This window comes from Vidua chalybeata, chromosome 2, assembly GCF_026979565.1.
Source record: "Vidua chalybeata isolate OUT-0048 chromosome 2, bVidCha1 merged haplotype, whole genome shotgun sequence".
Classification (NCBI taxonomy): domain Eukaryota; kingdom Metazoa; phylum Chordata; class Aves; order Passeriformes; family Viduidae; genus Vidua; species Vidua chalybeata.
The window spans coordinates 32,367,408-32,383,992 of NC_071531.1; the positions used below are offsets into that span (position 1 = coordinate 32,367,408).

The 16,585-nt window shown below is 36.7% G+C and overlaps 1 protein-coding gene across 1 annotated transcript in view; it reads left to right on the top strand.

Moving 5' to 3' along the window:
* Positions 1-16,585, top strand: part of GABRG3 (gamma-aminobutyric acid type A receptor subunit gamma3) — a 286,706-nt gene that overhangs the window by 231,883 nt on the left and 38,238 nt on the right. Inside the window, exon 6 of the mRNA XM_053934678.1 lies at positions 7,429-7,566. Coding sequence (XP_053790653.1) covers positions 7,429-7,566 — 138 coding nt within the window. The remainder of the gene's footprint in view (positions 1-7,428; positions 7,567-16,585) is intronic.

Sequence of the window (16,585 nt, forward strand, 5' to 3'; positions counted from 1 at the left end):
AGTACTTGCTTTAGAAGGTCATTGTCACTAAGCATCTTCAATAAAAGTGCACTTTAAATAAATGGAAAAGGAAGATTGTGTTCTGGCTTTAGAGAATATGAGCAGATCAAAGAATTGAAGATTTGACAGATATTCCTTTAATAAACTGAGGTTCATGTTCTACTTCGACTGTTTTATAGCTGTCATTTCTAAAATGTCCCAAGCAAGTCCTGATAGGTTTGGTTTTAAATTCTCATGCTAGGAGCTTTGATTTTCTCTGGTTTATAAAAATATTTTTCATCTGCTTTATTGAAATAATGCTGTCTTTCTTTTTTACATAAAGCTGAATTAAGAGCCAACAGCTGGAAAGAAAATTGTGAGTGACTGACATTACCTATATCTGCCTGAGATGCTACTTCAGTATGCAGTCACTCAGACTTTGCATATCTTAGCAAAAATTCTGGAAAGCACCTCAAAATTTTCACATCCAGCACAAAATTCATGTTGAAATGGTCATGAGAAAATCTTGCACACAGCTGGAGGTTCTTCAGAGGTCAGTTATAAACTAAAAATAAATTATTTTTTCTCTTCTCACTTGAGCTCATGCAGTCATCCAAGCACAATATTTTAGCTGCTAAAATATTCATTTTGAGCTGTTTGTTTTCCATTATAGAACTCAATGTTCATATTTAGCAGTACAGTGATGAGTCTGATCTCTCAGCTGTAGCACATAGTTCTTGAATTCTCAGCATCATTCAGTCATTGTTGTTGGGCATATGTAAAAGAAAGGAGATTGAGATGAGATGAGATGAGATGAGATGAGATGAGATGAGATGAGATGAGATGAGATGAGATGAAATGAGACTACCATCTCTTTGAATCTCATCCTAAATCCTATGGAGCACAGCAAGTGCTCAGGTGAAGCCTCCCATCTCTGTGCAGAGCTGGCCATGGTGTCTAAGATCTAGGGGAGGACAAAGCAGCAGCACAGGATTCCAGCAGACTCTCAAAGGCCACCTCTTTTCCATACATGTCTGAAAACATCCTTTTACTGAGAATCACCATCTGCAGGTTTGCAGCCAATAAAAATGTGAGACTTGGAATACATTATCGAAAGTTTTCTGAACCACATTATTAAAAAAGTCTATTCTTTGTCTGTAAAGACACACATTTGTGAAGCAACACCAGTTCATTATCAAATAGCTATGTTAGCTATGAAAAATAAGTTTAGGGAGCTAGAAACTGAAATTCTGTCTCTTACTTGCATATTTGTTTATAAGAAGATTTCTAAATAGAACAAGTATATATTTCAGAATCATTCAGATTCAAAGACAATTTCAGCTAGGAAAACTGCTTTCTGGACTTTCAGTCTTCCCTGCAAGGGGCTGGTATTGCAGAAAACTGAGGGCAAAATCTTCACTTGTTACATTCATAAAAGAACAGGAAGTTGAGGTGAAGTATCCATTCCATGAAAAGCATGAAGAAGACTGCACATGACTAAACAAACTTTCTCTCAGAGTCCTCAGTACTCTGATCTGTGCCAGAATTCTAGCCATAGAATAGATACAATTTATATCCAACAAGTTAGATGTGAAAACAGCCCATTTACTGTTACTGATGTCAGGCATGGGTATGAAATATGGATAAATCAGAAGAATCTGAATGTGTAGCAGGTGTTTTAGTTACCAGTGAATTAATTTGTGAAAGAAACTGTTGGCCAGAACAATGCAAGCAATTGCTGCACATGTGACTTCTGAAAATTGCTTTCCGAATAAAACTATTAGCAAGCAGTAAAAATAAGTACATAGATAAAAATTCATAGGAAAACATCAATACAAGCTATGAGGATGTTTTTTTGGTTTTAGTTTTCATGGATTTTTTTTTTCAGAAAAAATGAAAGCATTTTCAAAACAATAGAAAGGTGGAATTATAGAGACAATATATGATAAAAACAACTATTTTCCAGAACCAAATTACTCATAGTACTACTTGTAAAGAAGTCAAAATAGAAATTATTTGGTGAGCATAAAGATAGACCACAAAGGTATGATGATGCAACAGGATTGCCTTAGTTTCTTAAGGTAATTTCAAACTAGTCTACCTATCCTTTAGGATCTGATACCTGGAACAGGGAGTTTTTGCTGCTAGAACTGCGTGTGACAAAATCTTAGCACCCCCACTGGAGATGCATTTCTTAGATTTTAGAAGATAGTGAGTATATGGAAAAGCCACATCTCTAAATGACATCAGGAGAAAACCTCTCTCTTTTCAGTCCAGTTATGGTCATTTTTCTCAGCCTTCTTTCTCAGCTTCTCATTTTCACCTTTCTATTCTCTTCTCTGTTTTCTCTGACCCAAAATTTTAATTTGTCTATGAGTAGGAAGAAAATTATTACTTCCTACAAAACATCGTTCACAGAAAACTGTTGTTTTGGAACTATTTCTGTGACAGCAATACCTCTCCTTTCCTTCTTTCTATTTTGAAGGCCTAAAAGAATAATTGATGCCACAAGTTCCTCCCAAAAGCTAAGCTACCATGTAATTTATTAGTAAATCACATCAGCGTTCTATGCTTCTATCAAATAGAGGATTAGTCCCAGGTAAGGGATAATTAAGCATTACTGTTAATGATGGTGACTGGATCCTCTAGTTCTTCATCAGAATTATATCACAGTTATATCAAAGCAAATTTTTAGGTAGAAGAACTACCTTAAATGGGACATGTATTCTTTAAATTCAGGGCAGTATTAGATCCATTAATCTGCAGTCATGATGATGTTGGTTGATTTTTTTCATGAGCTAATGTACTGTTAATAAGGTGCCAATTACCGATGCAAGCAAACAGGGCAAAGAATAACATTTCTAATTGCTGTAGTTATCACCTAAGCGCAATTATCTACTACTGCTGAAATAAATCACTTCACGATTAAAAGCTGTCTTTACAACATACACATTTGTCTTTTATTATTATTATTACCATAGCTGCTTTTCAAGTACCTCGTCCTTTTCCTTTTCCTTTTCCTTTTCTTTTTCCTTTTCCTTTTCCTTTTCCTTTTCCTTTTCCTTTTCCTTTTCCTTTTCCTTTTCCTTTTCCTTTTCCTTTTCCTTTTCCTTTTCCTTTTCCTTTTCTTTTTCCTTTCATTAGTGGACAGAGAGAAGTCAATATGTGTTAAAACTATGAGTATTGTTTTCCATAGATCTTAAGTAAACTATTTAGTGTCCATTCACTTTCCCTACTTTTGGTTCACTCTACCCTGAAGGGTTCCTCCTGGAGAGACACAATGAATTGTCTATATACCCTATTTTTTATATTTTTTTAATTTTTAAACTAAATGAACTACAGATTTGCTCTTTCTGCCATATAGTTGTGCTTAATAAGTTCCTACTATCATGAAATCTAAGGTAATACCAATTTTAATAGGAGAACTTTCAGGATTCTCCTCCTTTAAGAGCCTTCTGAGGACAAACACCATACAGATACAGGAACAGACAATTGAGAAGCCTCTTCCTCCAAACACCATGTTTGAATTAAAATTCAGTTTACTTGCCAACAAAGAAGCAAGGACTGCTAACAAGAAAAAAATAGCCCAAGCAAATTTTTTGGAAGCATATGATCTCTTATTCACAACATGGTACCAGAGAAAGGTGCATTTGTGGGCTTCATTATCCTCTTCTGACCCAGGCTGTGTCAGACAGGCAGAGGCTCTGTTGACAGAGGTCTCCCAATTAGCCTGAAGCAGAGTTAACAAGGTAGCATTCAAGGAGGCAAAATATTTCTGGCTGTACAGCGTAAAGGGCTGCTTATTCCTTGCCTGTAATTGGAATAAGAGCATTCTCCCTCTCCTGACCACTTCACTGGCATCTACAGCCCTCCCTCCATGCCCATGATGTGAACTCCAATCACTTACTGAATGCAGCAGCTCATCTGCGATCACATTTCCCACTGACTCTGAGTCTATATCTAACACCCATGGAAAAGCAACACCTTCCCAGAATCCAGCTACATTTTTCAAAAACATACTCTTGTCACAAGCATCAGCTTCTGGCAGATACTTAAGAGAACCAATCCTTTCTTTCATGCTTCCCCCACATTTTCTGCTTTGCTGCTGCTTTCATTAACTCCTCATTGCATACTCTGAGCACAGAAATTTTTGCAAGACTAAGAAGGAGCCTAATTCTGTTATTCTTTCTGCTATAAGTCAGGTCTACCTGTGTTATAGCAAAAATGGTGTAAATGCAAAGTGTGGGGGGCCAGCAGTGAAATAAATGTATTTCACAGAGTAGGTAAAGTATGTCTGAAGAGATGAAAGATGTTATTTATTTTTTCTATGCATCTCTATCTTTTCATGTCTTGGATACTTTTCTGTGGAAATTTTTTTACATTTTCAAGTGGTCTATGTCCTTTTTGACATGATGTCTTTTTGGCTGTCTTTCCAGCTCTACTCACTTCCCAAAATAACCACATTGTCACATAAAAGAAAGTGAAACAAAGATATCAGGCACTGATCTAAATTGTCCAGATCAACAACAGCTTTGGGGAAATCAAGGTTAGAGGCAGTTTGCACAGACAGGCATCAATGGTCATATTGCAAAAGTTGGGAGATTTTTCCATCAGTGTTGATTCCTGTAGCATACATGCTTTAGGGCCACTTGATAAGAATTCTCGTGGCCAGCTTATGGTTGCATATGCCTCTTACCCAGCCTGGTGATGTTTTTGACCTTGATCATTTATTCAGCACATTGGTGGAGCCTTCTGCACAAATCAGTCTCCGTAAAAAGTGAAGCAGTATGAACATGAAGTTTAAATATTTTTAACCTTCCATTTCTAAATTATATGGTGGTGATGTGAGAAGATCTGGTAACATGAATCCAAATATTTCAATAATAAAGGGCAAATACAGGAAAATCCAGAGAATCTCAGAGGTTGTCATGACAATTTGCCTTTCTGTTATAATAATTTCACCTTCAAAATGGCAAAAAGTGGAAAAGCAAAGTCATTATGTTTGTTTGATGAAAGTAAACACAAGGCATTACATAGATACTTTCTCTTGAGCTCTTAAAGAAATAATCAAATTTGGTTTTGACCTGATTTTGCAGAAACATGTAGTACCATGTTACAAAAAGCCAGATGATCAGGGTGGTCTCTAAAAGTTGCCTATATGGCATATAAAAGTTGTAGCACTGTGTATAAAACAACATTTGGGCCAGAAAGTAGGAGAATTTAATCAAGTAAAGTGATGAGAGGGAAAACGATGTTGTTGACACAGACTTGGTTGAGAAGACCTTGAGTTGCAGGTTACCAGAGTTCAGATGCTGTAACACGGAACACACACTTGGTTGTCTTCTTCCAATGCCATCACCCTTGCCATTCTGCTGGAACGCCTCCAGGACCTCCTGGAGGCTTGCCCTACTGCAGTGTGAATATTTTTACATAACCTAAAGCAACTTGGAAGGGTAAATACACTTAACAGAAATTTGTTCAGAGTCAAAGACTTGAAGCCAGAAGGCCAAAAATTTAAGATCATTTATTTGTCATTCTGGGAAAATGAAAGGAAGCTGAACAATAGAGGCTGCATCTTCTTGTGGAAGTACTGAAGCCTCCAGTTCTCCAGATATTTGCAAAAATGAAATATTTAAAGGACTAGAAACAATTAAGCTGTGTACAAGAAATATTGAATATCACCAAAAGAAGAGCCATCATGAACAGTCTATTCTGTAAGTTAAATGAATTCTAGGAGTGATATATTTGTCCAAAGACATGTGCCACTCCTCCATAAAATTATTATTCTTTTAAATAATTGAAAAGTGAAGTCAGTCACCTGGCACCAGAGCAGAACATAATAGCAGTTATTCAAGAGGTTGAAACAACTCCCATTGAATCTGTAGTACTTCTCTCTTTTGATGTGAGCAACCAAATCATTGTAAGAGCAGATCTCAGGAACTGTGGATTAAGGAACTATTGAAATGTCATGATGGTCTCCTGAAGTCAGTTGCTTATGATTTAATGATGATGAATAATGCTGAAAAGAAAGACTTCAAAACTGAATCTGACCTTTCTCAGTCAAAAATACAGGAAAAATCTTGAAGGATGAGAGTCCATGAACTTGATCCTGACTACGTGATTTTGTCAGGATAAACAGCTAAGCCGTGGTTAATATGATAGCAAGCCTTCAAGCATACTGATAGTGTAATGGATTTTTTTTTTATTTACATGGATGGGAAATATACCAATGTGACATTTTAAATTAACACATAGTGATTTTTTAGTATTTTTTTCAGATAAGAACTAAAGGACTTGTGGGTTCTTTTCTTGCTGTGTTAGTGAGAGGGATAAGTATACTGCTGATACACCTTACAGCAGTACGCTGGCAGGGTGGAACCTAAAACAAGATTAAAAAGACACTCACAGGAGGAAGGTATCAAGGAAATAGCACCCTGATCAGAGAGTTTGTTTTGCAGAGCAAATATAAAAATGTATCAGTTTTCAATGGGGAGAAATAAATTACTGATGTGACAATTATATTAAGCATCTATTGTTGTTGTTAGGCTTTTAATTTGCCTTGTAATCTACAGCTATTATATTAATGAGATGAATAAAAATTGATTGTATTACGCATTAGAGAACAATCTAATTTTAACTAGCATGGGTGGGCTCTTGTTTTCTAGATGGTTTATTATTATGGTTTAGACTGGTTGAAGATTTGTTAGACATCGATTGGAAAATGCCATTCTCTAATAAAGAGGAAATTAAAAATTGGCATAAGAATTAATATGACCACTGAATGCTAAACTGATAAAGACTTTCAGAAGCTATTTCAGCACTAGAGATCAGGTGATGTCCCATTAACTACCCCAGACTTCAGAAGAAATGTGGTAGCGTAATCACTTTAAAATTCCCATGCTAATTAAAATTTTGCTTTCTTTTGCACTGTTGTGCTTCTTTCAGAAGTACAACAGCACACCCCCCACTAGAACTATTGCAGCTTTTAAAACAATGTGTCTTTTTCAATTGTTCATATTTTACACTGAGAGACTCTCCATTTTTTGCATTCTACTGATTTGCTCAGCTTCTTCAGAGCTCAGCTTCTTCAGAGCTTATGCAAAGCAGCATACTTCTGTGTCTGGACCTCCAATTAGTACAGTCAACTGCACCTCTGAAGAGATCTGTTTGTGATAGAGCCAATCATATTTTTTCTATTGTTAAAAAACAATGATTGTGAAAAATCACAGGTTTGCCAGTATTATGACTCTATTTTTTGTGAACATTATGTGTCTATTTTTCTGTGTCATACAACTCTGGCTGAATGATGCCACTTAACTCACTGACAAAGCATGAGATCAGAAATTTAGGTGTTCCCAATAGCACTGAAACAGTGAATAGATGATATTTTGCAGAACATTTTTATGAAATGCAAAATATTCATATGTATATATATATATTAATTTCTAGATGGCTATCCTAAAGAGGAAATGATTTACAGATGGAGGAAAAATTCAGTGGAGGCTGCTGACCAGAAATCTTGGAGACTCTATCAGTTTGACTTTATGGGTCTCAGAAATACTTCAGAAATTGTGAAAACCTCTGCAGGTAAGAATGGTACAAATAGTAGTGCTTTTTCTGAAATTCAAATTATTTAAAAATATTTATCCTTGTTTTGCTTTCATTCAAGTGCAAATTGATTTTAATATGTTCCAGTGTTCATTTTAGAAGCTGTAAAGTTCAGACCTCAAAAATATTGAATTTATCTTGATTTTTTATAATCTCTACTCTTCTAGTGACTTCACAAACTGGACTAAATGTTTGCTTGATATGGCTATTTGTTGTAGACTTGAAGTTAACTGTATGATTCTCATTCCTCATTTATTAGGCCACTCTTGTGTTAAATCTGTCTTCACTATAAATTAAAGTGAAAGATTTTGAGCACAATGGTAGGTTAGTGAAATTAAGACACTTTCTGTACTCAATAATTCAGACAATGGTTTAATATTTTTCTTTATATTTTAAAGACATTCTCTTTCTCAGTTGATAAGTGCCTTTGCTAGTGACCTTACCAATTGATTACAATTAAAATCTAATGATGCCTATTCTATTTCTTCAGAAATCTTGCTCTTTCTTATAATAGCACAGTAATATAGAGAAAAAAAAAAAGATTTTAAATGGAATATATTATTTGAACTGGATAAATTGTGGTCACACCATGTCTAAACTTTATACATGACTGCAGTAAGCTCCATCATTGCCATGATTTGGTAATTTCTCACAGCTGCTGAGGGAAACTGTTAGAAGCAACCTTCTGCTTAACAGAATTTTATGAAAAAATCTAATTTTTTTTTCAAAAGGTAAGCAAAGCTAAGCTATTACTTTCAAAACACTGTGAATAATATTAATGATAAAAGAATTATAAATCTGTGAAACAACTGCTGTTTAGCCCTGGCCCAGTCATTAACACCAGCAATGAATTCTTAAAATTGGATAGCAATTTTTGTAATGAAAAGTCACAAAATTTTTAGTGAATATGTTGAGCTGGTGGTTTAGCAGAAAAAAATGTTGCAAAGAGCACACATGTGAAAGTTCTCTTTTGTTAGGGATACAAAGCCTTTTAATTTGCAAGTTACTCAGGAATGCAAATTTCCCATAAATTGACTCAGGTACAAAATACTAAATCATTAAAGTATTTATGTATGTGGTTAACCCTAGCTGGCAGCTTAACCACATGCAGCTGCCCATCACTTTCCCTGGCGGGATGGGGGACAGAATTGGAAGAATAAAATCAAAAAAACTCATGGGTTAAGATAAAGATAGTTTAATAGGGAAAGAAAAAGCTGTGCACCCAGGCAAAGCAAAACAAGAAATTAATTCACTGCTTCCCATAGGCAGGCAGGTGTTCAGCCTTCTCCAAGACAACAGGGATGTTGGAACTAGATGATCTTCAAGGTCCCTTCCAACCCAAGCCATTCTACGATTCCATGAAAAAGAATTACCAAGTTAATATTAATATAACACCAGTGTCTTGATGAACAAATCTATTTAACTCTGCCAGGACAAAACCATATTTATAGAGATCTATAGATAGATCTCTATAGATAGATCTATCTATGGATAGATAATGTAGAGCAAAGAAAAACCTATTTCTTATGTTCATTTTAGCATGTGCCCACTTCTTATTAAGACGAGTGAGCTGGCACAATATTTTTGTATAATTGCTCTTGCTGTTTCTGCTCACCCATGTTTGTGAGTGCAAACTCCAACAGCAGTGTTGAACTCAAGTTACTGGAACCACATGATATTTCTATTCTAGAAATAGAATAGTGCCTAGAATAGTGCCTAGAGGCACCACAGTGACAGAAATTTGTTGACAAACTGAAGCTTATTTAAATACTGAAACCCTCCCCCAACCCCCCCCCAAAAAAAAAAAAAAAAAACCAAACCCACCAAAGTAACCCAAGAAACCCTGTCATGGGATTGTGGAAGTGAACTTGGAAGAAATAATGTAAAATGTATGTGCCAGATTGTCACCTGTAGTTAATAGGTTAGAAAAATGAGTTGTGCATTTCACCAGATATCTAAGATAGGTGTCAACAAAAATATGAGAGACATGAAAAATAAACCCCTGAGTTTGCACATGGATCTGAGTTTTCAGAAAATAGACTGTATTTTGTTACTCTATAGCTTAAGGTAATTTCAAAGGCCAGATTTACTGAATGCCAACAATATTTACCATCAATAGCAAACCAGGGCCAGGACTTAAGAAAAAGCAAATACATTGGAAAACTTTGAGTATGCCCCATTTTGTAGTGTAAGGAGTCCCAAAATAGAGTGAAGGGGGCAGGACACGGTGTAATATGTCTCTGACAAAATTCTCTAAGTACCTGTTCTGTCTAAATATATGTGAACAAATAGAATAAGGGGGCATCTGTACTCTGGGACATGCCTGTTCACTGAAGTAAAGCCCTAGCCAAGAAGTTGGAGAATTAGGGAACGCACAAGCTGCTGTTTCCTACTGTTTGGACAATCTGTGATAAAGGGAGATGACAGCTGCTTCTTACAGGTGTTACATCTCCTTTACAGCCATACCACGGGGGGCTGCAGGTGGTCAAAAATAGATGCCAAGTTCTGATATGGAAAATCTGTGACATTTTTACATTCAAGCTACCTGGAGAGGGAGACTGCCCTGAGGCTGCCCCTAGGACACTATGGGTATAGGACTCACTCTGAATTTATGCTGCTCCTCAGACAGCATTTCCTACCCTATGCCCTGGTCTGTCTGGGGCCCCTCTGAGCCCTGTGGAAGCCCATAATGGCCCCAGCAGCCACCACCCCTTTGCAGGCTCAGGACAGAAAGGAAGAGCAGCATTGTTCAGAGTACTGCACAGGAGATAATTCCAATTAATAAGGTGGAGTTAAGGGAAGAAGACTGGATACCACCAGCAGCTTTCTTTAAAAAAGGTACTAAGCATCATCTCTTCCTCCCAAGGGAAATTATGGAAACTGTTATTACAGAAGGAATTTAAAAGCAGACTAGGCATAGCATGAGAAGATCCACTGCAGAAATCAGTTCTGCACTAACAAGAGATGGATTCAAAACCCTAACTTCTTTTTTGCTTACACTTCCTGCTTGTTTATGACACTATTACTTCTCTCTACATTACATGTATATAATGTGAGAGCTGCTGTAGTGCTACGTTCCTATATCCAGCTTAGGGATCTCTTTTTAGCTCCTCTTCAGTCATGTTCTGGGTATAATGAAGAGAGGTCACACTGACCACACAGCAACTTGCTGCTGTTCTTCATTTGCATTAAGTCCTTTCTTGGTAGTCATTTTCACAACAGAATTACTAGATTTAAGACTTGGAAGTGTTCTGCTTTTTGGTTTTTTTTTCAGTCTTTCCAAACCTTTTTCAGACATTTAAATAACCTTTATGTTAATCTATAACAATTTCAAAGGTACATGCTTAAGAAGCCGGCTGTCACAGAGTGCACTTCAGAAATCTAAGCAATATGAAAAATGTCACCTTTTGCACTGAACCAGCAGTGGCTTAAATTATTAACACAGTGTTGTACTTTGCTGTGTTTTTTACAATAATCTGACAGGCAAAGAAAGTCTTCATTGCCCGCTAGAAGTGTATATATTTCTTCTGAGGGTTTTGGTTTTTTTGGGTTTTTTTTTGGGTTTGTTTTGTTTGTTTGTTTGTTTGTTTGTTTTGTTTTGTTTTGGTTTTTTTTTTTAATTTCATGCTAAGATATAAGCACACAAAAAAATTAATTATCTACTGCAAATTATGATTGCATGCACTAAACAACAGAAATCACTGTGCTGGTAGTATGGTCATGGACATTTATCTGGAACCCTAAGTTCTCACTGTCAGGTGATACTAACTTAATTCACAAACACTGAAAAATTCCCCTGTTGCCATCTGGCAAGGTACTCAGATACTGTAACAAGAGCACTTGCTACAATGTCAAATAAGGCTGACAAAGATAATTAAATGGTAGGGAGTTCTAAGCCACCTGTGAGAAGAAAGGAAAAACTGCATGTATAGAAAAAATGTGCAGATTTTAAAACTGCAAGTCAGCCAATGGAAAGGTGACCAGAACAACAGGAGAGAGAAGAATGTCATCTTTAAAAGCACTCTGTGTGTGTTTGCAGTAACCTTCAGGTTTCTGAGTTCTAGACATTCCAAATACACTTCGGGGGGGGGGGGTGGGGGGCGGGGGGAGGCGGGGTGGGACATAGGAGGGTAACAAAACAAAGACCAAGAGAAACCCACAACAGAATCATGGAGGACTCCACAATTAAAGCTCATGGAGTGAGTTGTAGTGTTGCTTGCACTTTTCTTTCTCCCTCAGAAAGTCTATTCATTCTTTTAAAAGAATCACTGTTATCTATCACTGTTAGATAAATACAAAAAACTTTTAGCTCTTGAATCTTATTTTCATTTACTTAAAAACTTCTTTGCATCATACAAATATTGTTTGTGTTCTTTCTCAGATGCCTTTAGCATGAAAGATTTTTGCAGTTTAAAGGGCCTTTGCATAAATAAGTTCAAAATAATTAATCAGAAATAGAAAATATCAATAAAAGCACCCTATTTAAAAAATATATAGCTGATTATTACAAATTATATATATAGAACCAGACAGAAAGCTCAATTTCACAGACTGTCTTTAACCAGATGGCATCCTGAAGCAGACAGGTGGAGACTTGGAAAAATACAATGCACCATTTTAAAATACTGTCTGTTTTCACTTATGTGGTATTGTGGGATCTTTGTGTCTTTCACCATGGGTATCACATTGTCCTGGTTCCAGACAGGACAGGGTTAATTTTTTCGCAGTGGCCAGGAGGGGCATGGCCAGGATGTGGATGTTACTCTATACCACTTTCATTGGGAGTGGAGGGAAAGGGACTCCAAAAACCCTGTAAAATCCAGAATGTCCATACAGTTTGAGATAACTTTGTGTGTGACACCAAATATACACCTGGATTTGAGCTGACTCTCATTCTTCGGCTGCTTTCAGAGGAACAGAATAATACTGTAAGTTTTTTGCCTCAGCAGAAATCCTGGAATGAGGGAATATTGCAGGACTTACTTTCTGACAGTAAATACCAACAGAAAATTAACCTGGTTATAAGAGGATTTAGCAATAATCTTTTTGTCGGCAGAGTTTTTATCTCTGATACAGTATTTGGAATAAACCAAATCTCTTTTTAGCAGAGAAATCAACAGTATTGATTTTAAAAGATGTTCATTCACATGTCAAACAGCAATTGATCAGCATGAATATTTTGAAGATTTTGAAATTTTTCTAAGAGAAGTTTCAATTTTTATTTTTAACAGTAATTCATATAATAGTCTGATAACTTTGCCATTAGCTACTCAGATTATAAATGTAATAAATAAATAAATATACCATTACTAATAATACTTCTAGTCTATTAATGCATTTTCCTATATTGCTTGCAAGTTTGACAAACATTCATGGGAATAAAAACATTTATTTGCCCTGAAAATCCAGTGCTTACCCATCTTGTTACAAAACTCTCTCATAAAACTCATAGTAAGACATCTTCTGAAGAGGGTGATTTATAACTGCAGCAATAACCTACTGAAGTTAATGGAACTTTTCCCTGGTGCTGGCCAGGGATCAGATCCTGAAATGTAGATGCCTGAAACTGTATATTTAATGTGAGTAATTCTTTAGTCACTAGAAACTAGAGAAAGCTCAGCATAATGATATGAGTGGGGTAAGTATAACATGCTCTAAAAATACCTTCCCTCTTCACAAATAGTGCAGAAGATAACAAGAATAAGAGGAGCAGAGACAATATTACTCCTCTCCATACTTTTCAGTAGAACTTCATATATAACTGGTTTCATTCTTATGCTTTGCCTTGCAGAGACAAATGCAATGTCCTTTGTATAGGTTCTTACTGCAGCAAATGGTGAGAGATAAGTAATTTTACTTAGTAGTAAAGGCAAAAGTAGAACAAAAAATAGACAATAGAAGACTTGGGGGCAAGTCTTCACCTAAATTTTTTCTGAAGGGAAAATTTCAGTAGGAAGCAATTTTTCCCTAAAAAGACATCCAGTTGTCCTTGTTAAAGGACCTCAAATTGTCCTTTTTAAAAGACTTCATTACCATACAGAAAAAACACACAGTCTTTTTTCCATTATGTTTTCCTGCAGCTGATGTTTTTATCTGATAGTTCCATATTTTGGAATGTTTTGTATGTGTCTGACTTTAAGCTTTAAGGTTCCTTAATTAGTGTCCCCATTCACTCATTGAGTGACAATGCTATATTTGTTGCTCTTCTCTGTACCTAGAGTCCCGATCTCCTGCTTCCTTCTGCTGGAGCTACATAAATTTCCATTCTAGGATAGCTCACCAGGACAGGTAGACAACAAGGTTGACTCTGTTCTCCAGTAACAATAAGCCAGATCTTGGGATTTTAGCCTGAGCTCCCCTCTGAGCTTGAAAGATGTTTGGATATTTAATAGCAGTATGAAGCACTAAGGAAACCCGTAACAGAATTTAGCACAAAGGCTTCAAACTCACTCACTTGAGACATAGGCACTTGGGTCTCACATGTCCTGGTGCTTTTACCAGAGATCACAAGGTAAAAAACAAAAGACTGGAATTGCTTCCATGTTTTGCTAGGAAAAAGATTTTGGTTCCTTACTTCTGAAGAACAGAGTTGTGAATTCTACATAGCAACAGAGGCCTTCCTGATAGCAGTCACTTCTCATCTGCATTTTTCCTGTCCATCCTAGATGGCACTGAGGTAAGCTGATAGCTTTTAGGAATTCATTCTGAGATTTCCAGCTCCCTCACTTGCTGCTCTCTACAGTCATGGCAAGGTTTGATTTGTGAGGATAATTGTGTGGCCAGACATTGCCAAATAAGAAGCCACACTGCCATTTGTAAGATACCCAGACCTTTACAAGTACAACCCTTGATCTGCTGAACTATGTTTATAAAGGCAGTAAGGCTGTAAGGGTGGCTAAAGCAGTAGGGAGAGAGGGAAGTATTTCCAGGGAAAATGTACCATGACTGCAGTCAGAATGGCTTTACAAGTGTCTCTAATATAAAATGTCTCGAAATACAAAACAGAATTGGATCCACAGGTTAACTTCTAATTAGGTGCACAGTGTAGAGAGAATATTTTGACTCAAATTGTGAAACATATCTTGACCTGCAATGCAGATTGATGATACAATTTCTGTTATTAATATCACTGTGATGGGGTGGAAATATTACATAAGACCTGTGAGGCTGTTTGCATTTATTCAGCTGAGAGCAGCCATCTGTACTTGCTGTTCCAGCACCTCTGGCTTTGATTCCTACTTCTCTGTCATCACACTGCTGTATTGGTGATTTATGGTTGGCTAAATCAAAAGCTTTATATTAATGCAGACTGTGAAGGTTTGGCCTTTGGTCAGGGTTGCACAGTCACTAAAGTGTTATCTAAAAGTCTTTCAGAAGCAGAAATTGTACTTAATTTATAACTCACAGTATTGCAGATGATATTTTATATTTTATTCACTTCTGAATCTACAATCTGAATGAAAATTTTAAGATACAGAGAATATAGAAGAGCTGCATAAAGGTGATAAGTGTCTTTTTAGATTTTAATTTCCCATAAACTAAAAAAAATTGCAACACAGACTGGTTACTTGTTAGCAATATCTCTCTAAATTTAGCCTTTACTCCACATCAGGGTCATGTTTCCAGATCTCTTTCATGGGCTTGTGGAAGCTCTTTCCCCTAGATCACTTTTCTGCAGCTAATATTCACAACATTCAGGTCTTGTTCATAATAACAGCTCCATTTCAGTCAACGCTTTCTGCTTCAAAGTTACACTGGCAAGAGCCAAAATCTCTTCTCTGATTAGTTGCCTGATGCTGGATTTACCCACTGTTACTGAAGGAAATATTCATCTTACCTTTATCTGCCAGAAAGTCTGGCACATATGAGCTATGCTGTCAGATAGCTAAGGAAATGGCACAGTACAAGAATAAGCCTCCAGAAAGTTTCCAAACCTTCCAGCAAATACAGCTAAAGTGGTGATATGAGGCAAGCTGAGAGCATTCCGGAAATGTCGGTAAGCCTGCCATGACAAGGGTTGCTGCAGCATCCCATAGAAAACCAGAGATGAAACCTTGGCACTTGCATGGAACCATTGGCAGTGACAAAATCCTCACCTGGCAGCAGTCATGATGCATTGCAGTGTTTACAAAATAATTTGGACAGGAGACACCAAAATTTGCTTATTCATCAGTCATCAGGAAAAGTTAATCATGGTCAGCTTAAGACAAACTGGAGGTGTGGACCAGAGGTCCATTGCAGGGAAGTATATAATCCCAAGAGTACAGGAAGGTGGCATTAGGACAAGGATTTCAAAATACTGAAGTGATTTGTACTAAGATCTGCCAATGTCCTTGTGCTTCTGGAAAGATAAATGCTCTTGGATACACTGCCTTCTTGAATGAGTCTTGTAAGTGAATCTGTTAGTGTTTTAGACATTGTTCTATAAAACAGGGATGAACTATAATAGTAGGCAATATCCTTATAGAAGATAATTCTGCATGATAATGGGGTATTTCCTTGCCAAGTTTTCTTTCAAAACCTTTTGGTCTTTCTCAGAAATTACAATCTTGTCTTTAACCTCAGCAGAGAGGAAAATTAAAATTTTTCATGCTGACATGACCCCTAAATGCTTGAAAGCCTACATTCAGCTATTCTGACCATCTCTACATTGCTCCCCAATGCAAAACATTTAGAACACATTCTTTTTCTTTACCAGAAACAATCCACAGCTACTCCTCTTCTAGTTCTCTTAAGTGTCTGCAACTGCAGTAGGTTCACTTTAGGTTGTACAAATCTTCCAAGTCTGCCTTGGATCTGGGGACACCCTGCTCCAACTTCCCCTCCCCACCCTCAGACAAAACAGGGCATGGTGTTTTATCAAAGGAGGACAGTTTATTTTTAGATAAGTATAATATACAAAATTTCATCTGAGAAGTACAGAACCACCACCCACATTCTAATTCAAGCCAGTATCACAGTTAATTGTAAACCTCTTATAGGCAGGAGTAGTGAGAGT